At 38.0% G+C, this 21,697-nt stretch overlaps 3 protein-coding genes and 1 pseudogene across 9 annotated transcripts; all 4 read right to left on the reverse strand.

Moving 5' to 3' along the window:
* Nucleotides 1-1,767: 1,767 nt before the first annotated feature.
* LOC110688359 (tropinone reductase homolog At2g29360-like) lies at nucleotides 1,768-3,940 on the reverse strand. 2 transcript variants are annotated; one of them, XM_021865102.1, is made up of 5 exons: nucleotides 3,696-3,940; nucleotides 3,363-3,570; nucleotides 2,860-3,076; nucleotides 2,534-2,640; nucleotides 1,768-2,140 (listed from the first exon to the last, which is right to left on the reverse strand). In XM_021865102.1, exons 1-5 carry the CDS (start codon nucleotides 3,782-3,784, stop codon nucleotides 1,946-1,948), a joined length of 816 nt encoding a protein of 271 aa, XP_021720794.1. In that variant the 5' UTR covers nucleotides 3,785-3,940; the 3' UTR covers nucleotides 1,768-1,945. The 2 variants fall into 2 exon arrangements, with proteins under 2 accessions (XP_021720794.1, XP_021720795.1); XM_021865103.1 differs by having other exon boundaries at nucleotides 1,768-2,134; nucleotides 3,696-3,923.
* Nucleotides 3,941-4,364: 424 nt separating this feature from the next.
* Nucleotides 4,365-12,054, reverse strand: LOC110688358 (tropinone reductase homolog At5g06060-like). Of its 6 annotated transcripts, none has more exons than XR_002504581.1 (7): nucleotides 11,642-12,054; nucleotides 11,298-11,505; nucleotides 9,825-10,041; nucleotides 9,622-9,728; nucleotides 9,043-9,240; nucleotides 5,746-8,448; nucleotides 4,365-5,658 (listed from the first exon to the last, which is right to left on the reverse strand). XR_002504581.1 is itself a non-coding variant. In XM_021865100.1 (5 exons), exons 1-5 carry the CDS (start codon nucleotides 11,899-11,901, stop codon nucleotides 9,046-9,048), a joined length of 987 nt encoding a protein of 328 aa, XP_021720792.1. In that variant the 5' UTR covers nucleotides 11,902-12,054; the 3' UTR covers nucleotides 4,365-9,045. The 6 variants fall into 6 exon arrangements, 1 of the variants encoding a protein (XP_021720792.1); XR_002504580.1 differs by having other exon boundaries at nucleotides 5,746-8,445; nucleotides 8,553-9,240; XR_002504579.1 differs by having other exon boundaries at nucleotides 8,553-9,240.
* An 832-nt stretch (nucleotides 12,055-12,886) lies between these two features.
* Nucleotides 12,887-14,482, reverse strand: LOC110688598 (annotated as a pseudogene).
* On the reverse strand, nucleotides 14,276-15,553 carry LOC110688599. The gene has a single exon (XM_021865364.1). The coding sequence runs from the start codon at nucleotides 15,551-15,553 to the stop codon at nucleotides 14,276-14,278; it is 1,278 nt and encodes a 425-aa protein (XP_021721056.1).
* Nucleotides 15,554-21,697: the final 6,144 nt, after the last annotated feature.

Genomic DNA, 21,697 nt, shown 5'->3' on the forward strand with positions numbered 1-21,697 from the left:
TGAACAAAGTTTACACTAAGGTTGGGTTCAACATAAATCTTCGTGGCACAGTTTGAAGCTTCGGGCCTGCTTGGCAGAATGTGAGCGGGGATCATTACAAAATACAAATTTACGATCTGGTTCATATCACAACCTTGGACACCGTCAACTAACTAGTATTCTGTAATATAAGGATGCAAATACTTAATTAAAGTGACCAATAGATTGAATTGGATAACCGAAACCTTGGGGATGCCCAACACTCCCTTTGTGAGTCAAGCTGTTGAAAAGTTGATAAGTCATGACAAGCTATGACCATAAGTGGGTTAGCCCGACAAACCCAGTTTTTATTCTATATGCGATTCTAAGTACATACTTGTCATAAACTTACACTTTAGAACCACAATCACAAGTAAACCCAAACCCAAGTTTCAAATTTAATTTTTTTAATAAGTGTTTGGTAAGGTTCAAATATTTATTTCCTTGAAGGTTAGGCCAATAATTGGTCGTTAAAGTTTGGCACCTGATTGATAAATTAAACTTTCATTAAAATTTTCTTTTTGGTGAATGTCAACTCATTTGTTGCAAACGTGAGATATAGTTGAACGACTTCTTGTACATGGGTTTATATACAGAGGTTTACTAAAATGTTATGAATAAACTATAGTCAAGCAGTATTAATAAAATGATACGAAGTATATACTTGTACTTCGTATAATGTAAGTTACAAAGTAGATCCTTAGTTGTTACGTTTGGTAAACTTTAATCACATATTTTAATCCAATAATAGGGTTATATGAAGTGAAATTTTAAGCTATGATTGGATTGCTTGGGTTAATTAAATTAAAAGGTTGTTACTTTTTAGAAGAAGTGTTGTTAGAAGAAATAAATAATGGAATTTCCTCACCTAGCTATGAGTGTACGATTCCTAAAGCTGGGAATAAAATAAATAATATTCACTTGACCCCTATTTTTTTAATTAAAAAAAATAAAATTTGTAGTATAAGTATAAATGTTAAACAAGTACAAAGTACTGATCAAAGAAAAGGCGAAACCAAATTTTTCGAGGGAATTTATTTAGCAATGTACTCCCTCCGTCCCTTATATTTGTGATTTTTCACGGTATTTAAGAAATAAGAGGCGAAAGTGGATGAAATATATTAATAAAAGTGAAAAGTACAATTATAGTCAAAAGTTAGAGAGAGAAAGTTGAAAAAAGTACTAGGTATGTGCAAAATTTAAGGGTAATGTAAGAAGTATAATGAATAATGAAAAAAAAGGTATAATGATCTTTACATACTATCCAAAAATGAAAACATGAACTACATTTTGGGTCTCCAAAATAGGAAAACAAGAACTATATTATGGGACGGAGGGAGTACAATTTAAAATATATATTTTTTTTTAGAATTTAAAATATGGTTAAAGTTTATACGAGTATTATAATTTATAATGAAATATAATACTTGTATAGCACAATACTTGTACAATATTTTGTATTCCGTGTATTAGTAAATGATATGAAGTAAAGCATAGAGTAGTTTGAATGAACCCTGTAGCTTTAAAATGAACCTTTGACCCAAAAAATACAGTATTTAGTTCGCTTGTTATGCTAAAGTTTTCAACGCAATAGCGTAAGAAGTTCCAACATATGAAAAAGAAAGATATTGAAACTATGTATTGATCACGGTAACATTTATAAAGTACATATCCATTTGCAGATATGATAGGACTAATAAGTTTAGTTAAGAATTCATGGCTAACAAGATAAAATTAGTGAAATTTAGATGAAAAGAAACAACATATTTATATTGAGGTTCAGAGCGAAATTGATATTGATGAAGAGTCAAGATAATGTGACAATCATTTTGTTCCGAGGGACTACATAACTTGGTACAACTTATTGAAGGCTTGAAGATACCGATTCCCTACTTAAAATTCAGGAATCCGAGCCAAGTTATCTAGTCTAGTAAAAAGTTTGGTGGTAGCCATTGACAGTAAAACCTCCATCAACACAAATGGTTTGGCCAGTAATGTAAGAAGCAGCAGGCATGCATAGAAATGCCACTAAGGCAGACACCTCTTCCATCTCCCCTGTTCTTCCAAGAGGAGTTCTTCCTATTACTCCTTCCAAATATTTTTTGTCATTAAGGGTCTGCAACTTTTCAGAAAAAAGGATGACAACCAATACTTGTATTCAGATTTTGTTAGTATAGGCGCACAATCAGGCACCCACGATATCTAAGGCTATACTTTGAGCATTAATATCTTTAAATTCATATTCACCAAAATTTTACGACAATAAAACGAGTAGTTGAAGTAAACCTTCAAATATTGTAGGAGACGAGGTCATTTTCCTATTTAAAGGCTTACAGCCTCCGCCCCCCGTTCCCCCCCCCCCCCAAAAAAAAATCACAAATGCAGATCAATCAATCAATCAAAGCCTTAATCTCATAAGTGGAGTTGGCTACATAAACCAAAAATGATTATTTGTATAGAGAGAGTACGGGATCTTATGCTGTAAATGGAATACAGTATTATGTTATGTTATTACCTCTTCGGTAAGAGGGGTACGGATGTACCAAGGTGCAACAGAATTGATTCTGATATTATCCTTTGCCCACTCACATGCTAAATTCTTTGCTAATTGGTTCATTGCTCCTGTCAAAAAAAATACATAAACATTACTTCACACTCATATAATTCGTATTGAACTAAATTAAAAGTAATGAATACAAGAAACAGCTAAACTTTTCATAATCAGTTGTCTTAGCCATTGCTTTTCATCAAATGTTTAAAAGGCCAATTGCTATAATTTGAGAACTTTATGATTGCCTATTACTATTTCTTGTATATAATGTGATGGAGACTGATTCATACCTTTTGATGTGCCGTAAAGTGAGCCAACATCAACAGCCACAACGCCAGCAACAGAAGACATGAGAATGATGCTGCCAAAACCCGATGCCTTAAGAAGAGGATATGCAAGCTGGCATATATTGTAAGTTGATTCAAGGTTGGTGCACATTATAGATGCATAATCTTCTGCTGTGAAATCTTCTGTTGGCTTATTTAGGCATGTCCCAACATTGCTCACCTACATAGGATTTTACCAAAAACAACATATTTCTAGTTATAACAACAACAACAAAGCCTTAAACCCAAAAATTTCTAGTTATAACAAATCAATGAAAAAGAAAGCAAAAGGTCAATATGTCCTTTTCTAGTAGATGTGGCCCAATGGACCAGGCTAGATCAGTCTCGAAATGGGTTGGTGAAGGCGGTGGATGGGAGCATGTCCTTATGCTCCGTTCAAGTTTCAATGTAAGAAATACAGGAGCATTGCACAAATGACTAAATGAGAGCTAAGAATATATACTAACCAGGATATTAAGCTTGCCATTGAACTCAGAGGAGACAGTTTCCATGAGCTTCTCTCTCTGGGATCGAGATGTTACATCACAAACAGAACAACTGACTTGAAAGCCTTTGGTCCCCCAATCACGTTTGCAAGCTTCGAGTTCAGACTCGTTTCTAGCACATGTATGAACCTTAGCCCCTAGTCCTGCTAGTTCTTCCACAACTGCATGTCTGCAATCAAAATAAGCAAAAGAGAAATCTTTCTCAATATAATACCAACTTGAGTATGCATGTATGAACACTTAAAATCAGCAAGTTTATGATAATAATGAAGGAAAAGGGAACAGAAAGAATACCCGATTCCTTTAGAGCCCCCGGTAACAAGAGCAGTCATGCCAGTAAGAGACCATCGTTTATTTCTGCAACTGCTACCGGAGTCAGACATCAGATCACCCTTCTGCAATTCTGCTAAATTACAGTCTGAATTTTTTTATTCTTCACCACTACACTACCAGCACTTCAGCAAATATATGTTCTTATATGCTAAGATGCCATGATTGCAATCAATATAGACAAGTCATTTTTGGCAGGCTGGTTATAGATGATAAGGCCTTTGTGGCTGTGGGAGCGTCAATTTGGATTTTTCATCCCACCTTATTTGACAATGTCATTATTTCCATCATTAATATCTACTCAATGAACAATTCGAGCTCAATCAATATAGTATCATGTTTTATTAGGTATTAATCAACTTAAAGTCAAACAAAATCATGTGAATAAGGACACAAGACTGAAAAATGAGAATTTTTTGAGGGAATTTTTGCAATGAACGATGATATGGAGTATAAATTAATACAATATTTCGTACATGACATGGATTAGAGTAGTAGAATGATGTAACGTTTATAATGAAGTAAATAACACCATTATCAGATAAGATATGACTAACAAGTTCAGATAAGAATTCATGGCTAATAAGATAAGATTGTTAGTGAATTTCAGATGAAGAAAACAACTTATTCATATAGAGAGGAGGTTCAACGGAGTGAAATTGAAATAGATGAAGAGGCGGGATAATGTGACAATAAATATTCTTCCGAGAGAGTACATGATTACATACAACTTATTAGAACAAGCTCGAAGCTCCTGATAATCCAAGCCAGGTTTTTTTTTTTTTTTTTTTTTTTTTGAAGGGAAGATCAATTCATTAATAAGAAGTCATACGACTTCTACAAAAGAGATCAGAAACGATAAATACAATGAAAATTGAATCAAATAACAATTCTAATTCTGTAGAACTACGATCACGAGTGAGATTTGAAATTGATGAATACCCTCGTCTCTTGAATCGCTGTCCTCTTATAGTTCATAAACAAGTCTGCTGGGAACTCAAAAGGAGAGGGGTTTGGTGTTCATGCAGCTTTCTTTGCTTTCTTGTTGTTGTTTGAAGAGCTTGCTTCAGTTGCTGCATTCTTTTTCTTTGCTGCACAGGTCAACATGTTGTGGCCCAACTCCTTGCATAAGCTGCACTTAACTGTGGCATGCATCTTCCCTTTCCTTCCTTCATTTTGCCCTCTTTTTCTCTTTGGTCTACCTGGAGATCTTATCACTGCAGGTGGCAGCATATGCTCAGCATAAGTGCTTTTGTATGCCCTCCCTGTGAAATAAGGAGATACAAAATCTTTAGGTTGAAGCCTCTAAATGCTGCCACTTCCCACAACCACAAGTTCCAATCCCTAGCTTCACAGGAAAATGTACATGTTGGTCCCTGACCTCATACTCATCACCACTACAGGAATTGCATAGCATAACCTGGACTTATCAGATCTCTGCTGCAGGATCTTGGTTGCATACTTAGTGAGGTCCAAATCACCCAGGGATGATGCTTTATCAAACCTTGGAGCCATCCTATTCATGCACCATTGCCTTATACCCGAAAAGTGGAAACCATTTGAAGGTCAGCACCACAACGGAAGCATTGTCAAATTGATGCTGGTAGACAACAAAGCATTTAATTACCTTCAAGCAATTTTAGAACAGGTAGATCCCTCTATGGCTTGGTGCAGGAATTGAATGATTCAACAAAATTGGTTGTATTGTGATCACAACGCAGTGATGTATCAGTGGTATTGTTCAAGTACTCGATAGCTTTTGCATTGTGGCCTTGAATCTTCCCCATACTTTTGTTAAAGACATATGGATTGTAAGCATCTGCTGCAATCCAGAAGAGCTTGTGAAAAGTTGTTCCACCAAATCCATTAGTCTTACAGTTGACAGCATATCCTTCTGCTTGCTCTAGGGAATGTGTCATGAAACCCCCTGCATGTACAGTCAGACCTCTTTATTAAACAAAATGTGCATGTCATTTTTAAAACATAATCTTAGTTGCAGTGATATGTAGCTCACCTTCATCCTATCAGAAATAAAGGTCCAATCATCTCTGTTGCAGCCCTCCTTTTGAAATAGACATTTCAAATTCCTCATAAAATACCCCCAACTATCATAACTCTCTGTGTCAACAATGCCATAAGCAATGACAAATATCTCATTGTTCCCATCGATCCCAACTGCTGTTAACAAGATGCCCTTATGATATCCACTGAGATGGGCCCCATCAATGCCTATAAAAGGTCTGCAGCCCCATCAATGCCTATAAAAGGTCTGCAGCCTTTTGAAATAGACATTTCAAATTCCTCATAAAATACCCCCAACTATCATAACTCTCTGTGTCAACAATGCCATAAGCAATGACAAATATCTCATTGTTCCCATCGATCCCAACTGCTGTTAACAAGATGCCCTTATGATATCCACTGAGATGGGCCCCATCAATGCCTATAAAAGGTCTGCAGCCTGACAAAAAGCCTCTAACTTGGGCAACAAATGAGAAAAAACAAGCCTTAAATCTTGGTTGCACATTTGCAGATGCTTATGTTCATGTAACTAAGGCATAACTCCCTGGGTTGGTTTGTTTGACCATCTCAGCACAGGGAGTATGCCTCTCCAAAACCACCATATAGCATCTCTTTGGTCATAGCCTTGACCTTATAAGAGAGCCTTTTTTAACTTAAACTCTGTACCTTTCCAAACAAATTCTCTTTAAAGACTCCATTGAGATGTCAGGTTGTTTTGAGTTTTGAATATCTGATTGGATATGTCTACACAGCCAAGCAGAACTCACAACAGGGTTACTCTCCAGCCTGCCACAGTTGTTCATGCTCCCCTGTTAGTGTCTTGATTGCCCACCTGACTTTGTCAATCATTGAAGAAGCATGAATTCTCCAATTGACTCAATAGCACATCTTGCAATATAACTCAGTGGGTCACTCTTCTCCACAAGATCAACCAGAGCTCTAGTGTAATGGCTCCAAATTCTTGGAGAGTCCAGACTTTGCCATTCTTATAAGTCTTGTCCATAGTTGAACTCCCATCAAGGTAATCCTCAAACTGCTTCTGTCATCATATAAACAATCAACCTCTTCCTCTATGAAGTCAGCAAGATCAACATCATCATCTAGCTCACTCCCAGATTCTATGTAATCATCATCATCACTATCCCATCTATCATCCTCAGTATTATCATCACTGGTCTCACCCCTAGCTGGTGACCTCCTATTTCTCCCTGATCTCCTTTTACTCACACTGTGTTCTTGACTTCCCTCACCAGTCTTTTTCCCAGCACTCTTTTTTGTTCTGAAACCAAGGGGTCTAGATCTAGACCCCTTCCTAGGGGCTGCACTAGATGATGGTACTGTTTGGGGTGGGGGTGTTGGTTGGGTTGTAGAATGTGGTGGTGTTGCTAGTGGAGATGTTGCTTGGATTGGAGAGTGTTGTGGTGTATGTGGTGGGGATGTTGCTGTGTTTGAAGAGGGTTGTGGTACATGTCGTGGGGCTGTTGTTTTCCTTTTCTTAGGTGTTATTTCTTCCTAACATTTTTAGTTATGGGGTGGTTAGCAGGAGAAGGGTTTGATGATGTTTTGGTGGAGTTAGATGGCTAGGAACCATGTTCTGCCTGTGGTTGTGGCTGGGATGGGCCTGGGAAAACCTCATCCGAGTTTGAAACACTCTAACATAATCAACTCCTGAGTCCTCATCATCTACATCAGGAATCTCTATAGGAATCTCTATAGCAACAGTGAAAGGTTGTTCATCTAGCTCCCTATGAGCTTCCTCTTCTTCGGCTAACCTCTTCTTTTTTTCATTCTCTAACCTATCCCTCTCAGCTTTCTGTTTTAACCTTCTATACCAACTAGCTTCAGCATCCTTAAACACCAAACCAGGACTTTCCCTTTCCTCCAACCATACATCTATTGTTTCCTTACCCACATTCCACTCCCACATTTTCAACATATCACCATCAACACATAACTCCAGTTTCCTATTAGTTCTAGGTTTGTTAACAAGCAAAGCAAAGTACTGAGGGAGCCACACATTTTGCTTTACAGAGTCCTCGAACATATACTCAAACAAATCCAATAAACTAGTCCGGTCTGTATCATTAATTAAGACATCAAAACCAGCATCTCCTTCACATCCACACACACACACACATGCTAAACCACATAATATTCTAACTCTGCACAAAATCTAATTTGAACGAATCAAACCCATAATTCAGTAAAACAACAAGATTTTAAACACATTTGCCACAATCAAACCCATAATTCAGTAAAACAACATGATTTTAAACACATTTGCCAAAATCAAACCCATAATTCAGTAAAACAACATGATTTTAAACATAACATCACTAACATTTAACTCAAACAACCTTTCTCTAACCCTAATTCGCATATCAGGAAAAATTGACAAAATCGGTACTCTATTTGAAGATTAATGGAAAAAATGTTACCTTGCGTGCTAGTTTTGGGAGCGTAACAACACTTTTCAAACTTCGACTGACTACCTCTGCTGCCCCTCCTTGCGAATAACAACTTCAATTCTCCCAAATACAACTGCAGTTACTACTTCGTGATACTAATACCACCTTGATCAAAGTTCAGAATTACAAAAAGCTTCGATCTTGATCGAATTCTAGGGTTGACCGATGAAGACTATGCATGAAGAACAGAGAAGGGTGACAGAATGGCGACTTCGACTCCTGAACTTCTAATTTTTAAAGTTATTGGGTTAGTTCAGGGAGTAATGGCGCCATTAAACACAATAAGGGCAAAAACGTCAATTCCCAGTAACTGAGCACTTAACGGCCATACCTCATTAATGGCATGACATGACATTTTACTGCTTGTCAGTGGCATTTGGTGAATTCTGGACAACACGATGGCAGTTCATGAATTTTTTAAGTGCTGAGTGGCATTTCATGAAATTGCCGTTGTTTAAAACCTCAAAACAGAAAACAATAAGAAGAAATCATAGGTTCCTTCCTGATGAACTTATTTTATCTCTATTTTGAAACTATCTTAAGAATTCAACACCAGCCTACTGCCTTGTCTACCCTACAACACCCACACCCCCCCCCCCAATAGAGAGAGAGAGAGAGAGAAGAGGAATATTAAATGAGGTGGACACCAAAAACTTAATCAAAAGAAAGAAGTTTCCATTTGTTAAGGGACAGCATGGTAGTTGAAGAGGAAATAGAGTGAAGTCAGTGAACAGACAAGCTACGCTAATATTAATTTAACAAGCAGACATAAATAAGGTAAAGACCAATTGCACATAATTTAACAGAGGAAGTGAGCTTACTAGCTATTGGAAATCAATTCTGGGATAGAAACCATTGATAGACATTCCGCCATCAACACAAATAATTTGACCGGTAATGTAAGCAGATGCAGGGAGGCAGAGGAATGCAACCAAAGATGAGACTTCTGTTGGATCTCCAAGACGACAAAGTGGTGTACAGGAATAAACTTCTTTGAGATACTCTTCGTTACTTAAAACCTGAAATAATTAAAATATAAAGCAGAATAAATGTTAAACTAATCCCTTACTACTAAATAGCTCATTAACCCTACTCGCCATCCATTAACTGGCAGGTCATAGGCTCATAGCAAGCATTTGAATTTAATTGTTTTGCGACACAAACCCTGTTTTTGCATAATACAATTGCAAGAGGAAATTATATCTCTCATATATGATAGACAACAATTCTAATTAAAAATTCTCTACATTTGGATTTTGATTTTACGAAGCGATGATTAAAACGAACAACAACACTTAACATTATCAGCCAGAATGCTAAGGCTCACTGGTAATAACATTGGTTTCAGAATGAAGCAATAGCACAAGAGTATATACAGTAACCAAGAAAGTTATAACTACCTTTTCTACCATAGTGGTTTTGATGTACCAAGGTGCAACAGCATTGCTCCTTATATTGTCTTTTGCCCATTCACAGGCCAAATTTCGAGTCAGCTGATTAATTGCTCCTACAAACCAAAATAGTTCAAATGCATAGACTTATTGACATGTACTTATTAAGGAGTTACATAACAGGTCACAAAAAACAATGATCACTAGATCACCTTTAGTTGCTCCTTGAAGAGCCATTGATTTCAAGGAAACAAAACCAGAGACAGAAGAGACAAATATAACACTGCCACACCCAGAAGCTTTTAGGAGAGGATGACCCAGCTGGCTCAAATGGAAAGCAGACTCAAAATTTGTAGTCATCAATGTTGAATATTCTTGAGGAGTTAAGCAAACAATTGGTTTCCGTATATTTGTGCCAACATTGTTGACCTGCAAACACAAGTAATCAGCAACAAGCTATTTTCAGTGTCATCTGAGAGGAAGACCAATCAGAAAAAAGAAAAAAAAAAAAAATACACAATGTAAATAATTCTTGATTCGGGACAAACAGAAGGTTGATTGCTCATTCATTCAGCGTCCAAACAATCTCTTAAACAAAAAGATAAGAGATAGGTCAGAAGCACAACAATTTCCAAGGACCTAATCGAACTGGTAATGTACTCATAGTCTACTATTTCTCACTTTGCAGAAAGAAAAAAAAAAAAAAGAATTCATAATATCCGTTCTTATACTATTACCCAATCATTTTTGATATACAGAAACATCCAAGACAACTGATAAAGCACGGGAGGAGTTATAAAAGCAGGAGAAAAATTGAGGTAGATTCACCCAGCAAAACTACCTTATAGATGTGAGGTAAGAACATCACCAAGTTTCGCTTACAGCCACTCCACCCTCCCCTCTCTATGTCCCTAGCCTATCTGTTCCACCTAATACATGAAAAGATGCTTCCTCATTCTTTTGGTCTTTCCTTTGTCTTATTTTGGCCAATGAATACTCTTGGATAAATTTCATCAAAATCATGCTTTAAAAGCAACTTCAGATTAGCATAAATAAGTGGAAAGAACAAAGCATCTGATGATTGTCATTTCACAGAAGCTCCCACTTACAGTAGATGGGTAGTTATAGTAGATTCTAGTTTGCCATATTTATACATTTTTCTCCTCCAGTCAAATCTCTACATGGATATGTAATTTACTCATGTAACAAGGTTCTGTATTGTAACAAACTACGGAGTAACAAACACTGAACCCTCTACAGTTAAAGATAACCGAGCTGAAAGAAAATCGCTCAAATATCAAAGTAATCAAACTAATATCATTTTCCTCTGACACCTACATTTGGGGAAGGAGAAGCTCCAATACCACGAACTTCTCCAATTTCGATATAATTTTCTACACCTCTTAGAAAAGAAATATACACAAGCATTACACCATCATTATCACATGATATTGGCCTATAAGCAAGTCAAAGTCACATGATTTATTTATGAAAATGCCATTTAATAAACAAAATTTTGTTTATCACTGTGACAAACTAATATTTTCTGAAAATCAACCAACACAACACAAAGCATTTGAGCCCTCAAATGTTGCAATGAACTATCAATCAATCATACATATAAAACACTACTCCAAATTAACCAAATTTATACTAGATAAGATAAAAGTTAGACATTGACTGACAAGAATGTTAAGCTTGCCATTAAAAACAGAAGAAACAGAATCCATAAGCTTCTCCCTTTGCTCCCAAGAAGAAATATCACAAACTGACCCACTAACATTAAACCCTTGATTTTGCCAAGTTTTCAAGCAATTATAAAGCTCCACTTCATTTCTAGCACAAGTATGCACAATTGCTCCAAAACCCACCAATTCTTCAACAATTGCATGCCTAAACAAAATCCCAGATACCGTTTAAGTTAATTCATAAGAAAACAAATACCACATTTCACATAAAAATCACATCTTTTTAAATTTTGGAATTGTAATTACAAAAGGGCTGAATGAATTTAGAGAGAGTGACAAACCCAATTCCACGCGTGCCGCCGGTGACTAAAGCCGTCATTCCATAAAGAGACCACCGATTATCTTTCCTGCTTGTGGTTGTGTTTTGATTGTTGTTGCTGCTGCTGTTAACTGAGGAAGCAACTATTGAGTGAATTTTTGGGTGATTTTTTGAGGGAATTTTGGGGGTTAACCATGAAAATCTGGGTAAAAAAGATGGGTTTTGGAAAATTGAAGGGACATGAGATGAATTTGAGGTGGGATTAACAATGCTGATATTCATTTTGGAGAATTTTCCTAAATTTTTTTGACTCCTAAACCCGTAGATCTGCAAGTGTTACTTTAGCAAGTAATTTGAGACAAAAAAAATGTAGAGCTTGCACTCTTGGTAAGTTAGAGTTTGCTCTCATTGTAGTGCTGCTGCAGCTCAATTTTGTTTATACGTCTTGAAAAAACAAAATTTAAGTATTGAGTATTCATTTTTCACCTTATAAAGATAACTAATGCGTGGTCAGTTTGTACTGGTTTAGTTTGTTTTTCACGTTTGACTGTTTTTTCTTAGTATTTTGATAATCATCTTAAAATTTTATGACTTAAAAAAGATTTGTAAACACTAATTATCTTATCCAAGTTAACTATAATTTTGTTTGATAGAAAAACACAATAAATAAATAGCTAAGATGGTAAGACTTGTAACTTAATACTTGTTGGTCTCGAGACTGGTTAACGGAAAATGTAAAGTTTAATTTATTTCTATTTTTTTTACAACCATTTTGTGTTATTTTATGAGGTTTCAGATGAAACAATATCCATTTAAATATGAAATCCACCGTGGTATAATGAATATATGAATATGAAGATAATTTGTTCATATTCTTTTTGTTACAATAATTGTATTTTCATTATACTTAAATTATAAAGAACATACTATGTATAAATTTTAAAGATATATGGAGTATTTTTTAAAAAAAGAATTATGGAGTCCGATACTGCAATAATACATAAGAAAAGAACAAGCAAATGTGTGAATGGACAAAAAAAAAGGTATCATAAAATAACACAATTACAATGAGTAAGGTATTGAGAAAATTTTCATTGAACAAAAGCAAATTTATCTAAAAATAAATCCACTACATTTAGGAAGAAAATTGAATCTTGTACATATAATGTCACATAATTATAAACATCAATCATAACCCAATATTTCATTATCCGCGCAAGTTCTATACTTGATCGTGGTTACATTCTTCTCAATTTGATCTAAAATGTCACTCTCGTCTACTTCCATCCTGTTGATAAATTAGGAATTGGTCAAATTAATTAAGTAATTAGTTCGACAAAAATTCAATCTTATGAACATGTATTGCTAATCATTTGGGATAAGTTTCATTTACCTGAGCAACATGTTTGGTAGTAGGAGAAATAACTATAATCTTGATAATTTCACTAGGAAGAAAATTACTTTCGTTTTTTGTTGATGGTTGTGAACAAGGTGGCAAATTTCTTGTTGTTCTTCGTGTGTAACTCGTGACAATTTCATTTTTCTTATCAATTATCTCAACAGATCAGATTCGAAGAAAAAAACATGTGGTACGTCACAAGAGTTTCTTGAGAGCCATCGACAGTTAAACAAGTATGGATGTTTAGGAGGTTTTCTCCAAGGAATAAACGTCTCAAGGGGCATTTCTAATACACTCGGGAGTATGATTTTCTCGTAGATTTGAGTTGTGTAACCCCATGCTATAGAAAATGACCAGTTTTTCTTCTTGTCATAGCAGATCGTTTGTTGTACAAGTCTTGATTGATCCGCCTTAGCCGCTTTCATTAGGTGGTTTAATGCCTTGGAGCGATCCATGCCCAGGAAGAGAGGTTCAACCACGTCGAGGTGGTGAAGAGAAACTATTGGAGCTTGTGGATGTGATGATAAAAATCCCAATATGTCGTTGTGTAGATCAATGTACGTCATGGATGTCAACGATTAAATCATCATGTTAATAACATACAAGTTTAGACTATTTGTATTATATGGTCAAATGTTGGCCTGCCGTTTATGGGGTTCATCAATGTAACATTGTTACCATTACTCGCAAATATAATAAGCTTAATTGCTTATAATTGGTATGCATATAGATAGTGCAAAAGCTAAATTGTTAAAAGTTAAAAGAAACATAGAATTTTTTTAATGATTTTTTGTTAAGTTACCTGATGAAACCCTTTTCGTGAGTTAGAGAAACTCCCAAATCGGCGACACAAGACTGCATAAGATGATCACTCCCATACAAAGCCGGGTACCTCTTAATACAAACATCCAAATTCTTCGTCAATGCCTGAGCAAGAGGGTAACTTATGGCATAACCAGCTCCACCAAAGGCCATCTCGAACGAGTTCTCAAAATTTAACAACAAAGACTCTGAATTCTCCCCTATGTAAAAGTACTTCTTATGATGATATTTTTGCAAAACATCTACCAAATCTTCTAAGAAAAGTACGGTATCATCATCTATCATAACGAACCATCTAACTCCTTGATCGCGTGCTTCCCTAAAAGCCTCCGCGACAACTCTAACCATATGTATAGTACTCTTCATTGGATGTTTGTTTTTTTGTTTTTTTTTTTTTTTTGACAATAGCAAATGATGAAAAACATAAAACAAAACCTACAACAAGTTAACAAGGTTAATCCGGCAGTTCCTAGCTATGTCATTAGCCTTTCCTACCTGATCTCGCTGGCCTTTTAAGATTGTGCACCTTTGAAACGAGGCCCCTATTTTCCTAATCTCCTTTAATAACCATACAATCGAGATATCCTTACCAGATTTATCCTGCAAGTTGTTCAGGAGACCCATAGAGTCCGATAGAATAAGAATGCCATGTATCCCTTTCTCACGAGCCCACGTCATAGCTTCCAGGCAAGCCCAGGCTTCACATTGTAAAACAGACGTTGTTGCTCCATGTTTTCCTCCTCTATCGAGGTCAAAACCGTTGTGATTCTCTTTAACAGCCCATCCTATCCCTTCTCTCCTCGTGTTTTTATCCCAGGAGCCATCGACTTCCACAATGAACTTATCGAAGTCGTTGTGTTCCTTTCCCAGATGCACATAGTTTAACCCTGGGGGAATGACCGGATCATCCGTTTCAGTGGCCCCCAACTCATGTATTGATCTTGTCTTATGTGTATACGCGTCATGATCTTCCATGGCTAGATCAGTGAATTCCTTTACTACACTTATCGATCCCGTTGTATCTTTGAAGCATCTTGCGTTTCTAGTTTTCCATAGCCCCCATAATGTTGCAATGAACAAAGCACATCGTTTGCTGTTCTTACCATCCTCGTTGTTAAAAAGCGGGATATAGTGCTGGATCCATCCTTTCAAAGAGTTGAATCCAGTAGAGTCAGGGAAAATAGTTAGGGGGCTGTTCTCCCAAACTTCATTTGCCAGAATGCAGAATCTGAAGAGGTGTTGGCTATCTTCCAGTTCTACCCCACAATGGGCACAGACAGCTTCTACTCTTATTCCCCTTCTAACCAGGTTAAGCTTAACCGCAATACCATCATGAAAAAGCTTCCAAAGGAAAACCTTCCATTTAGGTTGAATGATCATTCTCCATACTAGCTTCACAAATTCTTGATCCCTTTCCAAGAATTCTGATCTCTCTACCTCCCCTTCCTTTGATAGATAATAGTAACCAGTTTTAACAGTATACCTCCCTGATGGATGATATTTCCAGTAAAGGAAGTCATCCTCCTCCGAAGACCGAGGGAGCTCCATTGACAGAATTCTTTTTGCACTTTCCCAGTCGAAACACTCCCTTATTCTACCTGCATTCCAGGTGTTATTCTCCCTGTTGATGAAATCTTTCACTTCCCAATTTACCGCAGCTCTAAGGGTTTGGCTTGAATTCACTATTGGAATGTTACCATCAACCCATGGCATACTGATAGCCTTGATATTATTACCATTTCCCACCTTCCAAGAAAAACCTTTCCTAAAAGCTTGGATGGCCTACTGAAGACTTATTCTTCCCATTGACGAGTTCCTTCTTCTAAACAGCTGACCAGTGATTCCACTAATGCCACATGGATGGAAACTCTTGTGCACTCTTGAGAGTAAAAGCTGGGGATTAAGGTGCATCCTTGTTGCTTGCTTGAAAAGTAGAGCATCATTGGTAATTGAACTACCTCTAATTCCCAAACCTCCCATACTCTTAGGAAGTTGGATGATACTTCTACTCACCCAATGTATCCCTTTAGCCCCTTTTCCCGCCCACAAAAAATGAGTAATCAAAGCATCAATCTTGCTTGCAACACTTTGAGGGAGTTTCAGGCATTTCATAACATGTGCCGACATACTTACCAACACCGTATTGATAAGAATCATTTTTGCCGGTTGAGAAAGCCTTAAAGAAGCCCATGCCATAATTTTCTCCGAAACATTATCCACCAAGAATTGGAAGTATGAACTCTTTTTCCCTTGGATCCCCCAGATGAATCCCCATGCTAGCTGTTTCCGGCATCGAAAGAATATGTTTCATACTCATTTTTATCTCCGTATCAATCTCTGGCGAGAACTTAATGACTGATTTTTGAAGGTTAAGCTGCTGGCCAGAGGCTTTACCAAACCTATAAAGTATATCTGAGATACACATACATGACTCCTTATTTGCCTTGAAGAAAAGCATGACATCATCTGCAAAGAATAGATGAGAGATGGAAGAGGACCTTCGGGATACCTTTAGGCCTTGGATTTGCTTGGTATCCTCAGCCAAGTTCAACATTATTGACAGGATATCCATGCACTGAATGAAAAGATACGGTGATAGCGGGTCCCCCTGTCTCAGCCCCACACTTAGGGGCAAAATGATCAGTCATTTTCCTGTTTATAATTGCCTTGAAAATAACCGTCGATATGCATTGTGAGATCATCCTTATCCAGTGGCTAGAGAAGCCCTGACTTTGTAATACCTTTAGGAGAAAAGCCAATCCACTCTGTCATATGCCTTAGACATATCGATCTTTACCGCTGTAAAATTAGACCTTTTCTTCGAGTTTATTAGATGCATCAGCTCATGACTTAAAAGGATATTGTCTTCCATATACCTACCAGGGATGAAGGCATGCTGGTTTTCCGTAATAAGACCTGGCAGAACTATCTTTAACCTGTTCACCAAACACTTGGAAATACATTTATACGCAGTATTGCATAGGCTAATGGGTCTGAAATGGCTCGCAAGTTGCGGAACCTTAACCTTAGGAATAAACACCAGTAGAGATTGATTCCATTCTTTGAGCATATTTCATGTCTTCAGGAATTGCATTACGCTATCTACTACCAGGCGCCCTACCTCATTCCAGTAAGTTTTAAAAAAATCAACTGTAAACCCATCCGGCCCAGGCGACTTCGAGCCATGCATATCAAACATCAATTTTTTAATCTCACCCTCCGAGAAATCCCTATCAAGCCAAGTTCTATCCTCTTCCGAGAGAATGGGAATATCAAGCTATCGAAGAAGAAGATCTATGTATTCCCCATGATTCTCAGGTAATACTGGATTGTAGATATTCTTGATTGAAGATAAAATTACCTCTTCCACCTCACCCTGACCCTCCATCCATGCTTCCTCCTCATTTCTTAAAGTTAGGATTAGATTATGTGACTGCCTTTGCTTTACTCTCCTGTACATAGTTGGCGTCGGACAATCCCCACCTTTGATCCAATTCGCTTTCATTCTTTGATTCTAAAAACTAAAACTCAGTTGACTTTCCGAGATAAGGTGGTTTATCTGCCGAATATACCCCTCTCCTTCTTGAATTGAGGTGATTTTCATCCCAGAGTTTCTAAGATCCTTTGTAAGCTTCCTCCAGTTTATCCCTCAAACTTGCTTATGTTCCAAACACCAGTATTGGAGCTTAGACCTTAGCCTTTCTAACTTCCTTGAGAGCTGGAACATTGGAGACCCTGAAAACTCCTCCTTCCACGTTTGCCCCACTATTTCCTTGATTTCTGGGAACGTAAGACACCAATTCTCGATCTGATAAGGTCTATTAGAGACCATTGCTGTAGGTTGATCAAGATAAGTGATAGCCGCGTGGTCGGAACACACTATTGGTTCATGAATAATTTTCCCATCCGGAGAGTGATCAATCCATTCCTCTGTTACATAGGCCCGATCCAACCTTTCTAGAATCAACTCGTCACCCTCCCTTTTATTGGTCCAGGTAAACCTCGGACCCGAGAAAAGAACTTCTGTCACATTGCCACTGAACCTCCAATCCAGGAAGGCATCCATGCCTCTAATTCTAGTTGAACCCCCTAGTTTGTCGCTTCCACTTTCAACTTGGTTAAAATCTCCTATTACAAGAACATTTTTAAACTCTTCTAAAAACCATTGCAATTGTTCCCATACTATCCTTCTATTTTCAACTTGAGGTTCACCATAAACAAACAAGATATATTTCGAACTACCATTAGATTCATTCATCTTACACAAGATAAATTTTTTAGAAGAGAACAAGCAATCAACAACTTCATTAGACCATACTAAAACTAATAGACCGCCACTACTACCATCCGAATTCCACTCAAAAGTGGTAGTAGGGCCTAAGATACCTAACCTAATAGAAGCCGAATCAACATCCATTTTTGTTTCCGATACAAATAAAAACTTAGGCACTTTTGTACGATAAAGCCACACAAGATAAGGAATTGCAAGGGTATGTGGGTCATTAAGGCCCCTACAATTCCAGGCCACAACATTCATAAACCTGTTGGGGGCTGGATAAGAGCAGCCTCCTCACCCTCCGTTGTAAGCTTAATCGAGTCAAAAATAGGTAATTGCAGATCAATATCCATATCATCCCTGACATCCTTCAAAGCCGAAGTCACTTCTTCGCTTTTCTGCCTTTTAGAAGCCTCAGAAGAAGAAGAAGAAAGTTCTTGGGGCCTTTTGTTTCTACCCCTCATACGCAGATCTACATCTATGTCTACCCCGAACTCTCTTGCCATGTCAGGATCCGAAATTTCCTTCGAAGCGAACCTACACCCTCCTTTCTCATCTCTCAGCCAGATCGAAAATCCTCCCTTTTCGGACCACCTATGCAACCTTTTGAGCCTCTTTCTTTCCACCCACTCATAATCCGATTCATTGTACCTAACCGAATCTCCATCACATGAATGCAGCTTGTGACCAACTTCCTCTCGAATTCTCTTCTTGGTGGTTGCACTGTCATCATAGTTAAACAACTCTGTAAAAAATTAAAAGAGCTAAAGTGAGATACCGGCGTATTAGGGGGATCAAACTCCGTGGTGGGGAGATTCGGAAGCCCCGCTAAGTCCGTTGTTGACAACCGTAGAAAAGGCGCCGATGAAGCTCTTGCATTGCCACACAATTCCTGGATCTCCAATCTCCTAGCATTCTGGATTCCCAAAGACAAGATTGTGCTTGCTTCGATGATTTTCTCATACTCATCATCAACTTGTTGCTCAACTTCCTCTACTCTTCTCGTAGCCATTATCGAAGGACTCTCTAGCCAACCATGAGCATGACTAGCCCAAGAAGAAAACATTGCCGAAGCCCGTACTCCCCCCTGTCCATAACACACCTCCTGATTACTTTCAAAACTTATGGGGACGAAGCCCATTCTGAAATCCCCAGTGTGTGGAACAACGTTCCAGCCCCCCCCCCCCTTTGTCTATACTCCTGTCTTGCTGATGATGGCTCGCCCACTTCAAACGTTGAGCCCCCAAAGAATGGCCTCGTCGGGAGAGGCCCTAGCTGCTCCTCCTTTAGAGTCTCTGAAACCTTAACACCAACAGCCATGCTTGAAGTTACTACGCCTTCCCTTCGTGAAACCCCTAACTGATCAGCATTTTGTCTGTACGCCTCCCCACCTACACTTCTGTGCTCCTCTTGATTCACCATCGGAGATAGATGAGAAACTCTCTGTTGAGTAAATTCTGCGTATGGATCACCACTAAGACCCAAACGACGACCCGGAGACAAACAAGATCCGGCCCAACAGGTTCCATTTCTCGTTCAATTAGCTCCGAGTCTTCATTTAACCAATCATCCCTTCCAGAGTGAAATTGCTCACTCTCATCACTATCTTGAGTTGAAAATGAGTCTTCATAGGGATGACCCTCTTCAAAGCCTCTCTCCACCCTTTGACCTCTCCTATACGGAGCAGGCTCCTCTGGGTTTTCGTTTGGCCGGAGATCAAGCCCCGTATTGCGAAATCTGTACCAATCCGAAAGCCCACGGATAAGATTCGAGTAGAATGGATACTCCGCCGGTCCATTAAGCACTCGTAACCCATCTTCTTCAACCTCATTCGGCCTACGTCTGACCCTCCTCCTTGCGACCACTGCATGGAGTGAGCATCGAGATGTGGCATGCCCTGCACAACCACATGATTTACAGAACTTGAAAATACCTTCATACCTAAGGTACACCCAAATTACTTTATTTCCTTCCAAAGATATAAAACACCCCGGTATTAGGGGAATGGAAAGATCAATCAGAACCTGAGCTCTCAGCTCAGCATGAATTGGAAGCTCCTCTCCTTCGTGCTCCAATTCTTCAATGTAACCCACGTGCCTTAAAATTTGTCTAGCCCAACTAGAAGTAAGATAGGCTAGGGGTAAACCATAAACCCTTACCCACACTCGTGCGAGCGTAAAGTTCATATGTTGAGGTACAAAGTCTATTTGATACCTCCTGAAGTTAATTATCCTACCATCAATAATAGTTGTATTTGCAAGAACCAAATTCTTTAGATCCTGGTTGTTCAAGCACTCGAATAAAAAGTACGGACCCGACCTATGAATCCTTATTTCTCCCCTTCTTATCCACCGAGAAGTTACAATGTGTTGAACAAAGTGTTCGGAAGGAGGGTGAGGACCAATGAACAAACCAATAACACAGGAGTTGAAATTTATAGCGACATTCCTGAGATCGAAATTCTCAGGAGGAGGAATAAGAGGTCCCCCTCGCATATTCCTAGATTGGTGATCATTATGAGGGTTTGGTGAGTTTCTGTTAGTGCTCATGATATATCAAATCAGAGTTAAGAAAACTGACTGAAGAAGAAAGGAATATTGGAAAAGAAAGGACTTAGAGAATAACTTTGAAAAGACAGGAATAACGAAGAAAAAAGATAGGGGAGAAGTTGAAAGACTGGGATAACAAATCGTCTCTTTTATAAGCCAACTTGAGCTCTTGGAATGTGGAAATTTCCAAGCATGGGAAGCAAGAAAACTGAAGAGAAATAGGCTCCTAAAAGGGTAGCCGACTCTAGAAATAAATGAACTGCACCATTAGAGGATGAGCATTTACTGCTCTAAGATGATTTGCTGGGAAAACGAGAGGATCTAAACCAGCGTTATTGGAATAGCCAAAAGTTAAAAAAAAAGGTTGATAACTTTTCTGGGAAACGAGGCAAAGAGTTAAGCCCAAGAAGCTGATCCTCTTGGATGTTGAAAAAGAAAGATAATTAATCCACACACACAAGAAACCTGGAGATAAACCTCCCACCTAGGCAGCCTAAAAAGGAAAGCAACAGAATTTGCATGCGGATTGAGAAGAAGATGAACAGGCAAACCCTAGTGCAACTAAACGAAACCTCACTTCTAGTGAGAGAGACTCTCAATTGTAGAGAGATAAAAAAAAATGGATTCAGCTTATGGTCAAAGAAAAGCATTGGATGTTTGTTGAGGGTTCATACTTCGACGTGTTTTCAGAAACTCGATATGGAATAGATGAAGTAGGCCGTAGATATTGTGTAGGTTCGCGGTCAAGATAGAGGTATCCCTTCATTACATTAGGTTGCCACCAAGACTCAATGTATGGTTTTCTAAATTTCACTAAATCGACCGTGCTTGCTATCCCTATTACAATGTGACTAATATTTGTAGGATCATTTGTATGGTGTTGATGATATGAATAAATGGCTTGTTCTAATCTAAATGAACATTGTGGAGATTGATCGATTTGGCGATTAGGTATGAAATTATAGAACAAGAAGAGGAAACAACTTATCAAAATAAGTGGTTTGTATAGGGTGTTGATATTTTTATCAGATA

This window comes from Chenopodium quinoa, unplaced genomic scaffold (genome assembly GCF_001683475.1).
Source record: "Chenopodium quinoa cultivar QQ74 unplaced genomic scaffold, ASM168347v1, whole genome shotgun sequence".
Taxonomy (NCBI): Eukaryota; Viridiplantae; Streptophyta; class Magnoliopsida; order Caryophyllales; family Amaranthaceae; genus Chenopodium; species Chenopodium quinoa.